This window comes from Tamandua tetradactyla, chromosome 4 (assembly GCF_023851605.1).
Source record: "Tamandua tetradactyla isolate mTamTet1 chromosome 4, mTamTet1.pri, whole genome shotgun sequence".
NCBI classification, from domain to species: domain Eukaryota; kingdom Metazoa; phylum Chordata; class Mammalia; order Pilosa; family Myrmecophagidae; genus Tamandua; species Tamandua tetradactyla.
In genome coordinates this window covers 113,204,583-113,220,264 of record NC_135330.1, presented here as the reverse complement: position 1 = coordinate 113,220,264, position 15,682 = coordinate 113,204,583, and the positions used below count along the sequence as shown (strand labels likewise).

Genomic DNA, 15,682 nt, shown 5'->3' with positions numbered 1-15,682 from the left:
TGTAATTAGGCCTGCCTATAGATAGTTTAAGCTTCTCTGCTACCTACATAAGCTTCACAAGAGTAAGCCTCCTGATCAAAGGCATGGCCTATTGATTTGGGTGTCCCTAGAATTTGACACACTAACAGGATTTCCTGATGGTAAGGTCTAATAGTTCCATATTTTTCTCCCCTCCCTCAGGGGACTTTGCCAATACTTTTTGATTATGTGCTTAATATATCTAGCATGTATCCAGGCATTACAATAATCTGTAGGATTAAAGGACTTCTTTCTTATTCTGTGCTCCCTGTGTTTCAATTTTTCAAATGAGCTATATAGGTAGGTTGAATTAGATTATGCACTACAGAAAATTTAGGTTCCAGACCAATAAACCTTTCTTTCATTGGTCTCAAAGAGCATGTGTGGTTCTAAAATACAGACACTTTTGTCCTTACTCCTATGTTCTGAATTACTTTAACCCCAACCTGTTTAGCTTCGTTCTTACCTCTAAATATTAGGTTATATATATAAAACAGCCTCTCAAAGTCCAGAAATAATAATCACTATTTCAGACTTAATGTGTCTGCCTTAAAAGCTTACAATCTAGGGCCCTGTTTTAAAAAAGCATTTTCTAAAGGTGACCCTACCATTCTTGATCTTTTATTTCTAGCTAATTTTGTCTCACCAAATGTCCCACATGTTCATTCGCATTACTGCATGCCTTACAACTTTGTTCCTACATGTGTAGCAGCACAACCTTCATTCATAAGTATACACCATCGTTTGCCAATCTACTTCTCCATCAGTGCATCCTTCAGCCACTTGCATTCATCGGGTATCATGTAGAGGGCCCAAAGTATATAGTCCATCAAATTTTCAATTTTAGATAATTTCATTGTTCCTAAGAGAAAGAAAACCAATAAACACACCCTTGCCAAATAGGAAATCTAAACCTCCTCTTAACTCTTATCTCTCCTCCCATTATTTACCTCTGCTGCTGTGGTAGTACTGATGATTTCCTTTTCCTTTCGAACATAGCTCATAGCATGTAATAGCAGTTTTCCCCCTGTACCCTGGACTTAAACACTCATTATATAAGAATTATATGTTTGAAGTAATTCTTGCGAGATTTAATTCATATTCCTAGTGCTAATCATTGGGACATGTAGGTCTATACAACCCCTTTCAATCTTACTCATCTTCAATATGGTAATATTACTACAGACCTACTAGAGAACCACCTTCACTCCTATCTATTCCCTTACATTGGAGTTCAACCTCATTAGCTAACGGTTCACCCATCTCTAGCTTCTATGTATCTCTGAGTCCCCTATATTCTGTATTATAAGCCTCTAATTATACCTTTATACTGGTTGTAAAAGTGGAATCATACAGTATCTATCCTTTGTGTCTGTCTAACTTCGCTCAGCATTATATCCTTAAGGCTCGTCTGTCTTGTCATGTGCTTCAGGATGTCATTTTGTCTTATTGCTGCATAATATTCCATTGTATGTATATACCACATTTTGTTGATCCACTCATCTGTTGGTGGGCATTTGTTTTGTTTCCATCTTTTGGCAATTATGAATAATGCTGCAGTGAACATCAGTGTGCAAATGTCTGTCTGTGTTGTTACTTTCTGTTCTTCTGGGTATATACCAAGTAGTGCTGTTGCTGGGTCACAGGGCAACTCGATATTTAATTTCCTAAGGAACCACCAAACAGTCTTTCATAGTGGCTGCACCATTATACATTCCCACCAGCAGTGCGTAAGTATCCCAGTTTTTCCACGTCCTCTCCAACCTTTATAGTTTCCTGTTTGTTTAATAGCAGCCATTCTTATAGGTGTGAGATGGTATCTCATTGTAGTCTTGATCTGCATTTTCTTTATAGCCAAGGAAAATGAGCATCTCTTCCTATGCTTTTGAGCCATCTGTATTTGCTGTTTAGAAAATTGCCTGTTCATATCTTTTGCCCATTTTATAATTGAGTTGTTTGTTCTTTTGTTGTTGAATTGTATGATTTCTTTGTATTTACAGGAAATCAAACCTTCGTCCGATATATGATTTCCAAATACTTTCTCCCCTTGAGTTGGCTGCCTCTTCACCATTTTGACATAGTCTTTTGAAGTGCAGAAGCATTTGATTTTGATGAGTTCCCACTTATCTATTTTTTCTTTTGTTGCTTGTGCTTTGGGTGTAAAGTTTAGGAAGCTACCTCCTATTACTAGGCTAGTACATATTGTTTAATTGGTGAGTTTAGTCTGTTAACGATTAATTACTGCAAAAGCAGTTCTTGAATCTACCATCTTATACTTTAGTTTTTACTTGTATATTCATTTCCCTCTCTTTCTTTTTATCCTTTAAGTTCCCGTTACTGGTACTCTTCAGTTCTCTGCCCTCCTCCAGACCTTTCTCTCCTGTCTTTTTTTTTTTTTCAGCTGACAGGACTCCCTTTAGTATTTCTTGTAGGGCAGGTCTCTTGTTGACTAGTCCTCTCATTCTTTGTCTGAAGATTTTAAGCTCTCCCTCTATTTTGTAGGGCAGCTTCTCTGAATGCAGCTTCTCTGAATAAAGAATTCTTGGCTGGAAGGCTTTCTCATTCAGGATCTTAAATATATCATATCTTGTCTCTGTGGTGCCTGTTGTGTCGTCCGAACTCAGTCTTATGTGTTTTCCCTCGTATGTAGTAGATCATTTTTCTCGTGCTCCTTTAGGGACTTTCTGCTTCTCTTCAGCATTTGACAGTTTAATTAGTATTTGTCTTGGACTAGGCCTATTTATACTTATTCTATTTGGAGTTTGTTGGGCTTCTTTGATGTGCGTATTTATGTCTTTTATAAAGGTTAGAAACTTTCCCCCATTATTTCTTCAGTTAACTTTTCCAGTCGTACTATTCTTTTCTCTTTCTTGTGGACCTCTTGTTGACCATGATTTCCCTAAGGTTTAGTTCATTTTTTCCATCTTTCTTGCTGTTTATTCTTTTGTGTGCTCTAGTTCAATTGTTCTGCCCTCTAGCTCATTTACTCTTCCTTCTGCTTCTTTGAATCTGCTATTTTGTGTCTCTAGTATTTTTCTAATTTGCTATACTGTATCTCATCTCTGAGAAATCTTACTATTTTTATATTTAATCTTTTAATTCTCCTTTATGCTCTTCTAGTGTCTTCCTGATATTCTTTATTTCTTTATAAATATTCCTGAGTGGTTGTTCCGTGTTCTGTGTCACCTCTCAAGTTTTGATTTGTTGTTTGGCTGTACCATTTGTCTTTGGCTCTTCAAGTGTTTTGTGATTTTCTGTTGTATTCGGGGCATTTTATTATCTTAGGTTATTTTGCAAATTGGTTTCCTTCACTCCTCTAAAGTTTTGTATTTACTTGGTTTTGCATTGAAACTTTTATTTTATACTTGATTTGTCAGTAATTCTGTGTCAGACCAAGGCCTGGATCTCATGTGAGGGTACAGTTCCACTGAGGGTCTATTAAAGGCTAAGCAGGGATGCTGGGGTATTTCAAAGGCATAATGCCCGCCCACTACACTGAAATCCTAGCCCATGTACCTACTCGATTCCCAGCCCATGTACCTACCCCTCCCCCCAAAAAACAGTACAATAAAATAAGAAATAACAACTGTACTAGTAAAGTAAAATAAAAATATGAAAGAAAGAAAACACACACCTCAACTGTAGTAGGCTCCAAAGTCAGAAGGAGACTCCCCAAGATAGATTGGGGATGAACTTAGACTAGTGCCCACAGAAGGGAGAGAAAATAATTTAAAAAAAGAAGGAAAAACTAAAAAGTAAACAAGAATATAAATATATGAGAAATATATAAAGTAAAATACAATACTAGTAATAAAAATATATATATATGTAGAAAAATACATTTAAGAAAGGCAAAAAGGGAAAAGGAACAAAAAACCTAGGCAGATAGGGAGTTTTGTCAGCCTGAATTTAACCACTTCTCACCAGCAGGTGGTGCTCTGAGGCACCGCTTCCACAGGCTGGGAAGCCGGCGTGTGTGTGCGCCAGGGGCCTGTTCCCTGTCTTGACGTTGAATGGGCAGGTTAACAGCAGTGCCCAGGGGCAGTAGTGGGATGGCAAGTGAACAGCAGTGCCTGGGAGCAGTAGTGGGACAGCAAGCGAACAGCAGTGCCAAGGGGCAGTAGTGTACCTATAACGTGTAGCATCCGTCAAATCTGCCACATACCACACCCGACAGGTTGGCTATTTGTGGCGCCTGTCTGGGTGACTGCTCCCAGCACACAGAGCCCTGGATCTTTGTGGTGGATCGACAGACCAGCCTCTGGGCTACCCTCATGCCTGGTCTGCCTCGGAGCCACTGGGGAAGTTTCCCTAGTCAGCTGCTGGGGCTGGCTGGAGGGGAGGGAGGTTCTGCACCTCCTTGCCTGCCCCTTGTGGGGATCACTTGGGGCTATTTTGTTTTTGTCCAGATTTATTATTGCAGGCTTATGGTAGGGAATTATCTCTCCATGTCTGAGTATGCTTATAATGCTAGGGAGCATACGTATGGTACATTTGCAGACATTACCTGAAATCTTTAGTCTCACACATAAATTGAAATTTTAAAATATTAATTATCATCTATTTTCAGCACCCTGCTGTAATGACATTCCTTTGTTCTTCCTCATGCAAAAACATTTTTTAAACTTGTACATTTAGTCACTATCATTATACACTCTAGGCATTCCTAGATTATACCATCTCAGTCTTTATTGTCTATCTTTCTTTGTGATTTCATTTGTGCCCTCACCCCTCCTCCCTCTGTCATTCTCACATTCAGCTTCATTCAGTTTTTTTATCCTTTTTTTTATAGTAGCCATTCTAGTGGGTGTGACATTAATTTTTAAAAAATTTTTTATTAATTAAAAAAAATTACAAGAAAGAAACAAACATTCCTAACACATACACTCAGCAGTTCACAATATCATCACATAGTTGCATATTCATCATCATGATCATTTCCCAGAACATTTGCATCAATTCAGAAAAAGAAATAAAAAGACAACAGAAAAATAAAACAAAAACAGAAAAAAAAAGTTTACATAGCATACCCCTTACCCCTCCCTTTCATTGATCACTAGCATTTCAAACTAAATTTATTTTAACATTTGTTCCCCCTATTATTTAGTTTTATTCCATTTGTTCTACTCATCTGTTGACAAGGTAGATAAAGGGAGCATCAGACACAAGGTTTTCACAATCACACAGTCACATTGTGAAAGCTATATCATCATACAATCATCATCGAGAAACATGGCTACTGGAATGCAGCTCTACATTTTCAGGCAGTTCCCTCTAGCCTCTCCATTACATCTTGGTTAACAAGGTGATATCTACTTAATGCATAAGAATAACCTCCAGGATAACCTCTCGACTCTGTTTGGAATCTCTCAGCCATTGACACTTTGTCTCATTTCACTCTTCCCCCTTTTGGTCAAGAAGGTTTTCTCAATCCCTTGATGCTGGGTCTCAGCTCATTCTAGAGTTTTTCTCAATCCCTTGATGCTGAATCTCAACTCATTCCAGGATTTCTGTCCCACGTTGCCAGGAAGGTCCACACCCCTGGGAGTCATGTCCTACGTAGACAGGGGGAGGGTGGTGAGACCGCTCGTCATGTTGGCTGGGGAGAGAGACGTGTTGCTCCACATCTGAGCAACAAAAGAGGCTCTCTTGGGGGTGATTCTTAGGCCTAATTTTAGGTAGGCTTGACCTATCCTCTGTGGGGTTAAGTTTCATATGAACAAACCCCAAGGTTGGGTCCTCAACGTATAGCTTTGGTTGCCCACCCTGCTTGTGAGAATATCAAGAATTCAACTTGGGGAAGTTGAGTTTTCCCCCATTCTCACCATTCCCCGAAGGGGACTTTGCAAATATTTTTCTGCTCACTGATCAAATCACTCTGGGATTCATCAGGGCATCACCTGGACAAACCAAGAAAATCTCATTTCCTATACAAAGTTCCATGTACTTAAGGTGTTCAACCAACTATCTACATAAGTTATATTAGGAGATGCACTAGTCAAAGTATAAATTTGTACCAAATAAACATTTTTTGCTTTAGTCTCACACATAAGTTGAAATTTTAAAATATTCATTATTATCTATTTCCAGCATACTGCAGTAATGACATTCTTTTGTTCTTCCTCATGCAAAAACATTTTTTAAATTTGTACATTTAGTCACAATCATTATACACTCTAGGCATTCCTAGATTATACCATCTCAATCTTTATCATCTATCTTTCTTTGTGATTTCATTTATGTCCCAGCCCTCCTCCCTCTATCATTCTCATATGCAGCTTCATTCAGCATTTTAACATAATTGTATTGCAGTTAGGTAATATTGTGCTGTCCATCTCTGAGTTTTTATATTCAGTCCTGTTGTACAATCTGTATCCCTTCAGCTCCAATTACCCAATATCTTACCCTATTTCTATCTCCTGATGGTCTCTGTTACCAATGAAATATTCCAAGTTTATTCACTAATGTCAGGTAATATCAGTGAGACCATATAGTATTTGTCCTGTTGTTTTTGGCTAATCACACTCAGCATAATGTCCTTAAGTCCATCCATGTTGTTACATACTTCATAACTTTATTCTGTCTTACAGCTGTATAATATTCCATCTTATGTGAATGCCACAGTTTGTTTAGCCAACCGTCTGTTGATGGACATTTTGGCTGCTTCCACTCTTGGTAATTGTAAATAATGCTGCTATAAACATTGGTGTGTAAATGTCCATTTGTGTCCTTGCCCTCATGTTCTTTGAGTAGAGACAGCATATAGATGAGTCCTGTTTTTTTTAATCTATTCTGCCAGATTATGTCTTTTGATTGGAGAGTTTAATCCATTAACATTCAGTGTTATTACTGCATGAGTAGTACTTTCTTCTGCTATTTTGCCTTCTGGATTTTATATGTATGTCTAATTTTTCTGCTTTTTACCTTTACTCATAGTCTTCCTTTCTACACTCTTCTCCACACCTCTCTCTTCTGTCTTCATATCTGTCTCTAGTGCTCCCTTTAGTATTTCTTGTAGAGCTGGTCTCTTGGTCACAAATTCTCTCAGTGATTCTTTGTCTGAAAATGTTTTAATTTCTCCCTCATTTTTGAAGGACAATTTTGCTGGATATAGAATTCTTGGTTGCCAGTTTTTCTCTTTTAATAATTTAAACATATCATCCCACTGTCTTCTTGCCTCCATGGTTTCTGCTGAGAGATCTGCACATAGTTTTATTGGGCTTCCCTTGTATGTGATGGATTGGTTTTCTCTTGCTGCTTTCAAGATTCTCTCTTTCTCTTTGACCTCTGACATTCTGATTAGTAAATATCTTGGAGTACATCTGTTTGGATCTATTCTCTTTGGGGTATACTGCACTTCTTGGATCTGTAATTTTAAGTCTTTATAAGAGTTGGGAAATTTTCCATGATAATTTCCTCCATTAGTTTTTTTCCTCCCTTTCCCTTCTCTTCTTCTGGGACACCCACAACACGTGTATTTGTGTGCTTCATATCGTCTTTCAATTTCCTGAGTCCCTGCTCATATTTTTCCATTTTCTCCCCTATATTTTCTTTTTCTTGCTGGATTTCAGATGTTCCATCCTCCAGTTCACTAATCCTATGTTCTGTCTCCTGAAATCTACTGTTGTAGGTTTCCATTGTTTTTTCCATCTCTTCTACTGTGCCTTTCATTCCCATAAGTTCTGTGATTTGTTTTTTCAGACTTTCGATTTCTTTTTGTTCATTCCTTGCCTTCTTTATATTCTCACTCAGTTCATTGATTTGGTTTTTGATGAAGTTTTCCATGTCTGTTCGTATATTCTGAATTAATTGTTTCAGCTCCTGCATCTCATTTGAATTGTTGGTTTGTTCCTTTGACTGGGCCGTATCTTCAATTTTCCTAGTGTGATTTGTTATTTTTTGTTGGTGTCTAGGCATTTAATTACCTTAATTAGTTTATTCTGGAGATTGCTTTCACTTCTTTTACCTAAGGTTTTCTTGCTGGATGAGTTTGTCATCTATCTGTTCTTTGACATTCAATTCAGCTTTTTCTGGACCTCTAGCTTAAGTTTTTTATTTTTTATTTTAACATTTGTTCCCCCTATTATTTATTTTTATTCCATATGTTCTACTCATCTGTTGACAAGGTAGATAAAAGGAACATCAGACAACAAAATTTTCACAATCACACAACAGTCACATTGCAAAAACTGTATCATTGTACAATCATTCTCAAGAAACATGGCTACTGGAACACAGCTCTACATTTTCAGGCAGTTCCCTCCAGTCTCTCCATTACATCTTGAATCTAGGTTGAGTTTTGTTTAATAGAGGAGAATTTTTCCGTTCTTGTTTTCTTGTTTCTTGCCCTGTAGTATGGTGCCTTCCCCCCACCCCCAACCCTTAAGAGGGTCTACGTAGGTATTATAGACCCCAGCTGGATTTTCCCAGACCAAACTGGCCTCCTATCAGAAGGAAAGAGTCACCTGCATCGGTTTTCCCTGAGGGTGAGACCTAGCAGGTTGAAAGACTTTCCTGTGAAGTCTCTCGACTCTGTTTTTCTCATCCTGCCCAGTATGCGACACTTGTCTGCCTGCAGGTCCCACCAGCATAAGATGATGTGGTACCTTTAACTTTGGCAGACTCTCCCTGCTGGGGGCGTGGTGGAGACAGAGGAGAGGTTGTAGGCTGGTTTTAATAGCTTCAAATTACCAAGCCCTGATGTCTGAATTCCTTAAGGGAGGGGTTCCACCTGAGTTGGGCTTCACCCCTCCCCTGGGAAAGGCACAGGCTCCACACAAGCCATCAAATGAGCTTGTATCTGCCTATGCCTGGGGCAGTTGCAGCCTGAGGAGCCCTGCTGCTGTATCCAAAGGCAGTCAAGCCTTTGTAGAAACACAGCCACACAAAAACCTCTGTTTCCTTCTTTTTTTGTTGTTGTTTTTTTTTCTTTCCTGTCAGCCCTACCTGCCCCCTTGGCGCTGGGGCAAAAATGAGCGACCTCCACTTTGACCAGATTCACCTGAGCTGGGGGCGTATTTTTAGTAGTCATAATTTTTTAATTAATTCCACAATTGGCGTTTTGTTGGACCCAGCCCCTGCTGCTGGTAAAGCCTCTTTCCTTTTCCCTCTGGGAAGCAGCCTGTGGGGACCAGTGCCGGCTGCCACGGCTTGCGGAACTCACGGTTCTGGGGGTGCTTGCAGCCTGTCCAACTGGTCCACACTGGGGTACACTGTGTGTCCTGGTCACTGATGTGGCCCCAGGAGGTATTCTGTACTGTTTCTGGTTATTTAGTAGCTGTTCTGGAGTACGAACTAAAATCCGCACGTTGTTAAGCCGCCATCTTGGCCTGGAAGTCCCATTACCTGGAATCTGAAGGCCACAAAGTATGAAGGGGACTAAATCTGTTTCTCAGTCCAAAATGGGAAATTTTTCTTCCTTTCCCCGTCTGCTTCTCTCCTGGGTCTTTATTATGAATGTTACAGGTAGAATGCCTATTTTAATAGCTTTGTCTGATAGAATGTCAGGTGATACATTTACCCCCATCAGTATAATTTGATGTTGTATTCAGTGTATTTGTTCAGTCATTATGTGACCAGTATCCTTGATCCTTTATTGTGTGAACTCTTTGGTTTAAGGTTCCCACGTGCAGTAAATATGCTGGCTTTGTTTTCCTTTGATGAGGTGATGGGGCCTAAGGGTGATCTGGCTGTGACATTGGCCTGCCATTTAGGGATACACTTTCTGGTTTCTGCATGCAGAAGGAGAGGACTGGCCTGGACTTCTCCTCCACAGTGTTTGAAGCATTCTTTTCAGTAATAGCTAGGTAACTGTTAGGTCCTTATTTCCTGTGTACCTTTTGTACTTCCACCTTTATAACCAATGTAAATTAGCAGGATATTCATTACTAACTTAGCATTGAGTAACCTGTATTTATAGGATCATATTCTTTAGACAGTGGAAGAGGGTACAACTTTAATTAGCATAAGTTAATTTAAAAAAATCTGTTTCAAAAGGAGAATACTCAGTTGTTCTCATTTAAAGAAAAATCATATGTAGATTTCTAGTCATTTGAATAAAAGCATTTCTGCATTCAGTTTCTGATATTCACCCTTAAATTTAAATATGTTAGTTTGTGAACTTAGAGTTCAGAAAGTATGCTTCTTATTTGAGCCTTGTTTATTAGCTACTTTATTAGGTACTTTGTATGGGTTCTGAAATGAGGTGAAAGACTCTGTGTGGATTTGTGAGAATAGATACACTCCACACTAATTTGATTTTTTCATTTCCCTGTGTTAGTTTTGGCATAGTTCTCTTAGTCCATCTAATTTATTAATTAGTATTTTTTTTTTGGTAGAAAGAACATGCTCATATTGTCAAACACTATGGAAAACTACACTTTAATGTTCCCTGTGATTTCTCTATGCAGCAAATTGCACAGAGTTTAAAAGATGAACAGAAGAAGGTACCTTCAGAAGCCTCATTTTCAGATATTCAGTTAGAAGAAGCAGAATCTCACAAATTAAGAAAATCTGGTATGTTATGTTGTCTTATAATTCCAACATTTATTCATCATTTAATCTTTATTTAGGAATTGTGTCTTAGCCATGTAAAACAGCTCTTGCCCTTGAGGAGTCTAGGTCTTAATGGGGACAGATTGATAAACCACAGATGAAATTCAGTGGTAAGTGACATGCCAAAGGGATGCCCCGGGCACTTTTTTGACCATTGAGGAGGCATTGAGTAATGAAGGGAGGTGAGCCTTGACTGCAGAGAGGCGAGCTCAGTGTGTTTGTGGCTTTTCACACTTGTAGTATTTATAAAGATAAGTATGAGTGGGCCAGGTGGAGTAAGATTGCTTAAGATAAATAGGATAGTGTGGTGGAAGGCATGCAGGATGGAAAGACTTGGCCTCTTGGGTAAGTCAACTGGTCTGGCATGTTTTGGCACAGGTTGTAGGTAGGGAAGGAGCAGGTAAGACAAGCCATATTAAGATAGGTCCTATGTGCCAGTCTTAGGACTTTGAGCTTTTAGCCAGTAGAATGTATCAGTGAACTTGCATAATATGATTTGCATTTTGTAAATGTATTGGGTGGTTTTATTGCTGATTGAAGTGTGTGGGATAGCTTGAATTGGGGTGCATGTTACGTAAGAGCAAAATTGTCCCAAAGTGACCCAGAGCATTCATGGGTTACATAAATAACAAGCCACATCAGGAGAAGAGTGGCTCTTCCCGCCTACTCCCTAGCTGTCAGGGCAGTATTATAGTTCAGCTCCCCATGGAATTGATGGTTTCTTCCCTCTCACTGGGGGTAGGAGCATTGTAACATTCCATGGGTTTTAAAGGCATCAACTATCCCCCAGGGTTAGGGTTTCTTGTGTTCTGAGTCAACTCTGTAAACAGTTGGTACCCTTAATCCAGACTGCCAAGTAGCCTGGGTGTTTGCGCATCTGACGAGGTCATGGTCATTTTATCACATTTACAGCAGAAAGGGTGATCCACAAGCAGACCTTGGCTCTGGTGCACCTTTTTGAGTTAGTGGAGATACTAGTGCACATCTCTGCCTTGCTTGTGCTGGACTTGTGACATTTCCCTTCTCACATAAAACCTGTCTTTAATTTTTGCCTGGTGTTGCCATGAAATTGTTAGCAGAAATCTAGGGACTGGGTAGGAAGTTGCTGCATTTTTCCATCTGAAAGATAAAGGTGGTTTTGAATCAGGGGATTAACCAGGATTAACTGGGGGTTGGAGAGCAGTGCATACGTGAGGGAAGGATGTGGATCAGTTGAATCTGCTTATAGAGGGACGTGGGGGCGAAGGGAGAGTTGAGTCACATCCTAGAGGCACAACCAAGAGAGTCTGTGTTAATGTGGATCCAGAGCTGTGCTTCCAGTAAGGTAGCCACCGAGCCTGTGATCTGTGGCTGGGCTGAATTGACCACAGGTATGAAATACAAGACTTAGTATGAAAAAAACCATGGAAGAGATTTTAGTAATTTTTTTTATATTACATGTCAAGATGATATTTTGGATATATTGGGTTAAATAAAATACTTTGCTAAAATTAATTCTACCTGTTTCTTTTCACTCTTTTTAATGTGGCTAGTAGAAAAATTAAAATTATCTGAATTTATTTATTGAATTTATGTCTCACATTTATTTCTGTTAGGCAGCACTCCTCAAGAGGGGGATTGGTTCAGATAGAAAGATTTAGTGTTGGTTGATGCATTGATTGTAAAAGAACCCCAGGGCAGAAAGTGGAGTGATCACAGCAGAAGTCTGAACAATGCTATCAGCAGTGTGACATTTAAGGAGCAAATAGAGGAAGAGGAGTGCATGGAGCAAACTGAGAAAGCAACCAGAGTTGTCAAAAGCAAACAGGGTGACAGGTCATGATGGAAGCCAGAGGAGGAGGAGTTGGCAGAGTAGTTTGAGTAAATGAGAGATAGAGCATCATGAGGACCTTGTAGCTACAAATTGGGATACTAAATTTTAAGAAATACTTCAGTATACTTACTTAAGAGGTGGAGTAGTTTGAAATAGTGATAAGTAGTCTCTGTGTGGGTTAGGGGGTGTAAGGATGGAAGTGAAGGCCTTTGGAGTTGAGAAGGTCAAGGACCTTTACGGAGTCAAGTGGGTCACCCATACAGTTATTGATGCCACTGAGAATGGTGATAGAATTTGGAGTAGAAATCAGTATCTGAGTCAGGTGCACGGGGGGCAAATAATCACTTTTCCTGGTTCCAAGGTACGTTGAGGTGAAAGAATAAGAAGCCTCCCCGGAAGAGGGCTTTCAGTGACGTGATGCTCATATGGCAGCACTAGGCGCCAGGGCAGGTTGGTGGAGGGGCCAAACAATCAGTACCTTCAAGAAGGATAGTCTTTATTTTCTCTGGACAGTAGGTGAGGAGGGGAGGCGAAGCTTACCAAGGGTGATGGGGGAGACATGCCTGGGGACTGTAGCAAAGCTGTGTTTCCAGGTTTTGCTCTGCTCCTCAGAATTGGCAGCCAGGTAGGAATTTTCTCTTGGTGGTGTGCTATGTAATTAAACTTTTCCCCAGTCAACTATTGATTAAGCAGGAAAGTAAATCAATAGAAGATCAAGCTGACTTCTGGCTTTACAATATTTATGCATTTAGTTGACAAAACTTGTATTTGGGAGTACCCTTTTGGCTCTGTTTTGAAGGAGTTATCCTGTAGTATCATCATCCTTGGCAAAATTCTGTAGATACTTAATCTCCTAAATATTCTTTGGTATAATTTGTCTAGTTTTTTCTTTATCTTTAAGAAACTGAATATCAAGTAAGTATCTTAACTTAAAGTTTAAGGGTCCATTGAAAGAGCTTTTACAAATTGTATGAATATGTGCCTTTTCCAAAAGCTTACAGAACTATAAAGTGAAAGCACAAACTCTCGGCCTTCCCCTTGCCTTTTCCCCCATAAATCTACTCCACAACCTCTAGGTTGTTCTAAGCATTCAGAGAGCTAGATGTTAAAAAAAAAAAAAAAAAGAACGAAAGAAAAGAATTACTTTTTCTTATTGTTCTGTACTTGTTTTTGTGTTGTTACCAGTATATCATGGATATACTTTTATTTTTGGAAAAATTTCAGATGTACAGAAAGTAGAAAAAAATGATGCTATAAACTCCCATACCCCACTACCTGGATTCTGTAGATAGAATGTAGATATTCCATCAAATTATATATATATATTTTTTTTTTCACTAATCGTTTTATGTAAACTATAGACATCATTGCCACTTTATCCTTAAGTTCTTCAGTATCTGTACAGAAAATAAGAGCATCTCTTAATATGATAAACCATAATACACTAATAAAGTTTTCTAATTTCTAATGCCCCATCCATATTTAGATTCCCTACTAGTCCCCCAAAATGTATATTATACCAGCTCCACTTTCATGGGCCATTTGAAATCTGGCTTTTTGAACTCAAAGTGATGGTGATTCCCTTACAAAGATTTCTGTCTGTACCCTGTACCTTTCACTGATTTAGATTTTTATGACATTCTTGGTTAAAGGACTAGAAAAAAATGATACCTTCAAGCTATTGCTAGCTAAGGAGAACAAACAGTTTATAGTTGTCATGTAAATTATTTTAAGACAAACATCTACAAGTGTGAAATGTATCTTTTCCTTTTGGGTTTTAGGTTCAACAGAATCCCTCAATCCTAGACCACAGACCACAATTTCTCCAGCAGATCTTCATGGAATGTGGTATCCTACAGTTCGGAGAACTCTTGTCTGCCTCTCCAAATTATACAGATGCATAGATGTATGTGTGTAAACTTTTGTACCTTGACTTTATTTATTTATTTATTTTTACATGGGCAGGCACCGGGAATCGAACCCCGATCCTCTGGCATGGCAGGCAAGCGTTCTTGCCTAGTGAGCCACCGTGGCCTGCCCTACCTTGACTTTAAATTGCATGCCCTTTGAAAAATTTTTTTTTGTTTTAATTTTATCTTGGTAAAATATTTTTAAATATAGAGGTAACTTTAAGGTCTGTCTAGTTTAGGGCTTCTTGATCTGTGTATTCTGTAGACCAGTAGAATTCACTGATGGCTTTGAGGAGTCTATGAACACATTGAAATTGTGGATAAAATGTTATATGTATGTTTGTATTTGTGTCTTTTAAAGGAGAAGGAATATAGCTTTCATCAATTCTCAAAAGAGTCCATGACCGCTAATACATTTAAAACTACCGATTAATTCATCTGCCTTAGTTTACTGATGAGGAAAATGGGCTGCAGGAAGGTTAAGTGATATGCTCAGTGTGACAAAGGTATAATAAACAGCAACTATTTTAATTTCATTTTGCACTCAATTTGAATCGGAACCCTTAACAAGTAGAATTAAAACTACATCTGTTTTGGAATGTTTAGCACAATACTGTCTGATGGTAGCACAATAATTTAAGTACACTAAATAAAGCTGAATGTGAGTATGGCTAAGGGAGAAGGGCTGGGGGCATGTATAACACCAGAAAGGAAGATAGAGGATAAAGTCTGAGATGGTATAACTTTGGAATGCCTTGAGTGGACAATGATGGTAATTAAATGTCCAAATATAAGAATGTTTTTGCATGAGGGAGAACAAATGAATGTTAACATTGCAAGGTGTTGAAAGTGGGACGATACACAAGAAAAATATAATCAGTGCAAGTTAGGGTCTATTTAAAGAAAAAAGGAAAGCAGAGGGTTTCAGAGAGTCCAGACAGCTGAAGAGACTGACTTGTTGGATATTCAGCTGTGATGGGTTGTCATGAGACTGAGATGTCATGGGAGGCCACAAGAAGGCCTAGGCAGAGATGTCTGCCTTGCCTCAGCCCTGTGCCCTAAGACTGCAAGATGGCAGGAAAGAGCTGAAGAAAGAGAAGGGGATGTGGGGAGAGGTGAGCATTACCAGGCTGGGGGCAGTTGGGATCCTGAGACTGCGCAGGGAAGACAGTGGAGCAGCAGCGAGGGGATGCATGGGATAAGGTGCTACGGGGCCCTGCTGGAATGTGATATAACAGAAACTGAATGGCTTTCAAAAGGGGGAATTTATTAAGTTGCAAGTTTACAGTTCTAAGTCCATGAAAATGTCCAAATTAAAGCAAGTCTATAAAAATGTCCAAATTAAGGCACCAGCAGGAGGTTATCTTCACTCAAGAAAGGCTGATGA

The 15,682-nt window shown here is 39.1% G+C and overlaps 1 protein-coding gene across 3 annotated transcripts in view; it reads left to right on the top strand.

The window, feature by feature from the left end:
- COG3 (component of oligomeric golgi complex 3) overlaps positions 1-15,682 on the top strand; it is a 97,535-nt gene that overhangs the window by 47,660 nt on the left and 34,193 nt on the right. For all 3 annotated transcript variants that reach the window (XM_077158278.1, XM_077158277.1, XM_077158279.1), the window contains exons 14-15: positions 10,428-10,533; positions 14,167-14,291. In XM_077158278.1, coding sequence (XP_077014393.1) covers positions 10,428-10,533; positions 14,167-14,291 — 231 coding nt within the window. The remainder of the gene's footprint in view (positions 1-10,427; positions 10,534-14,166; positions 14,292-15,682) is intronic.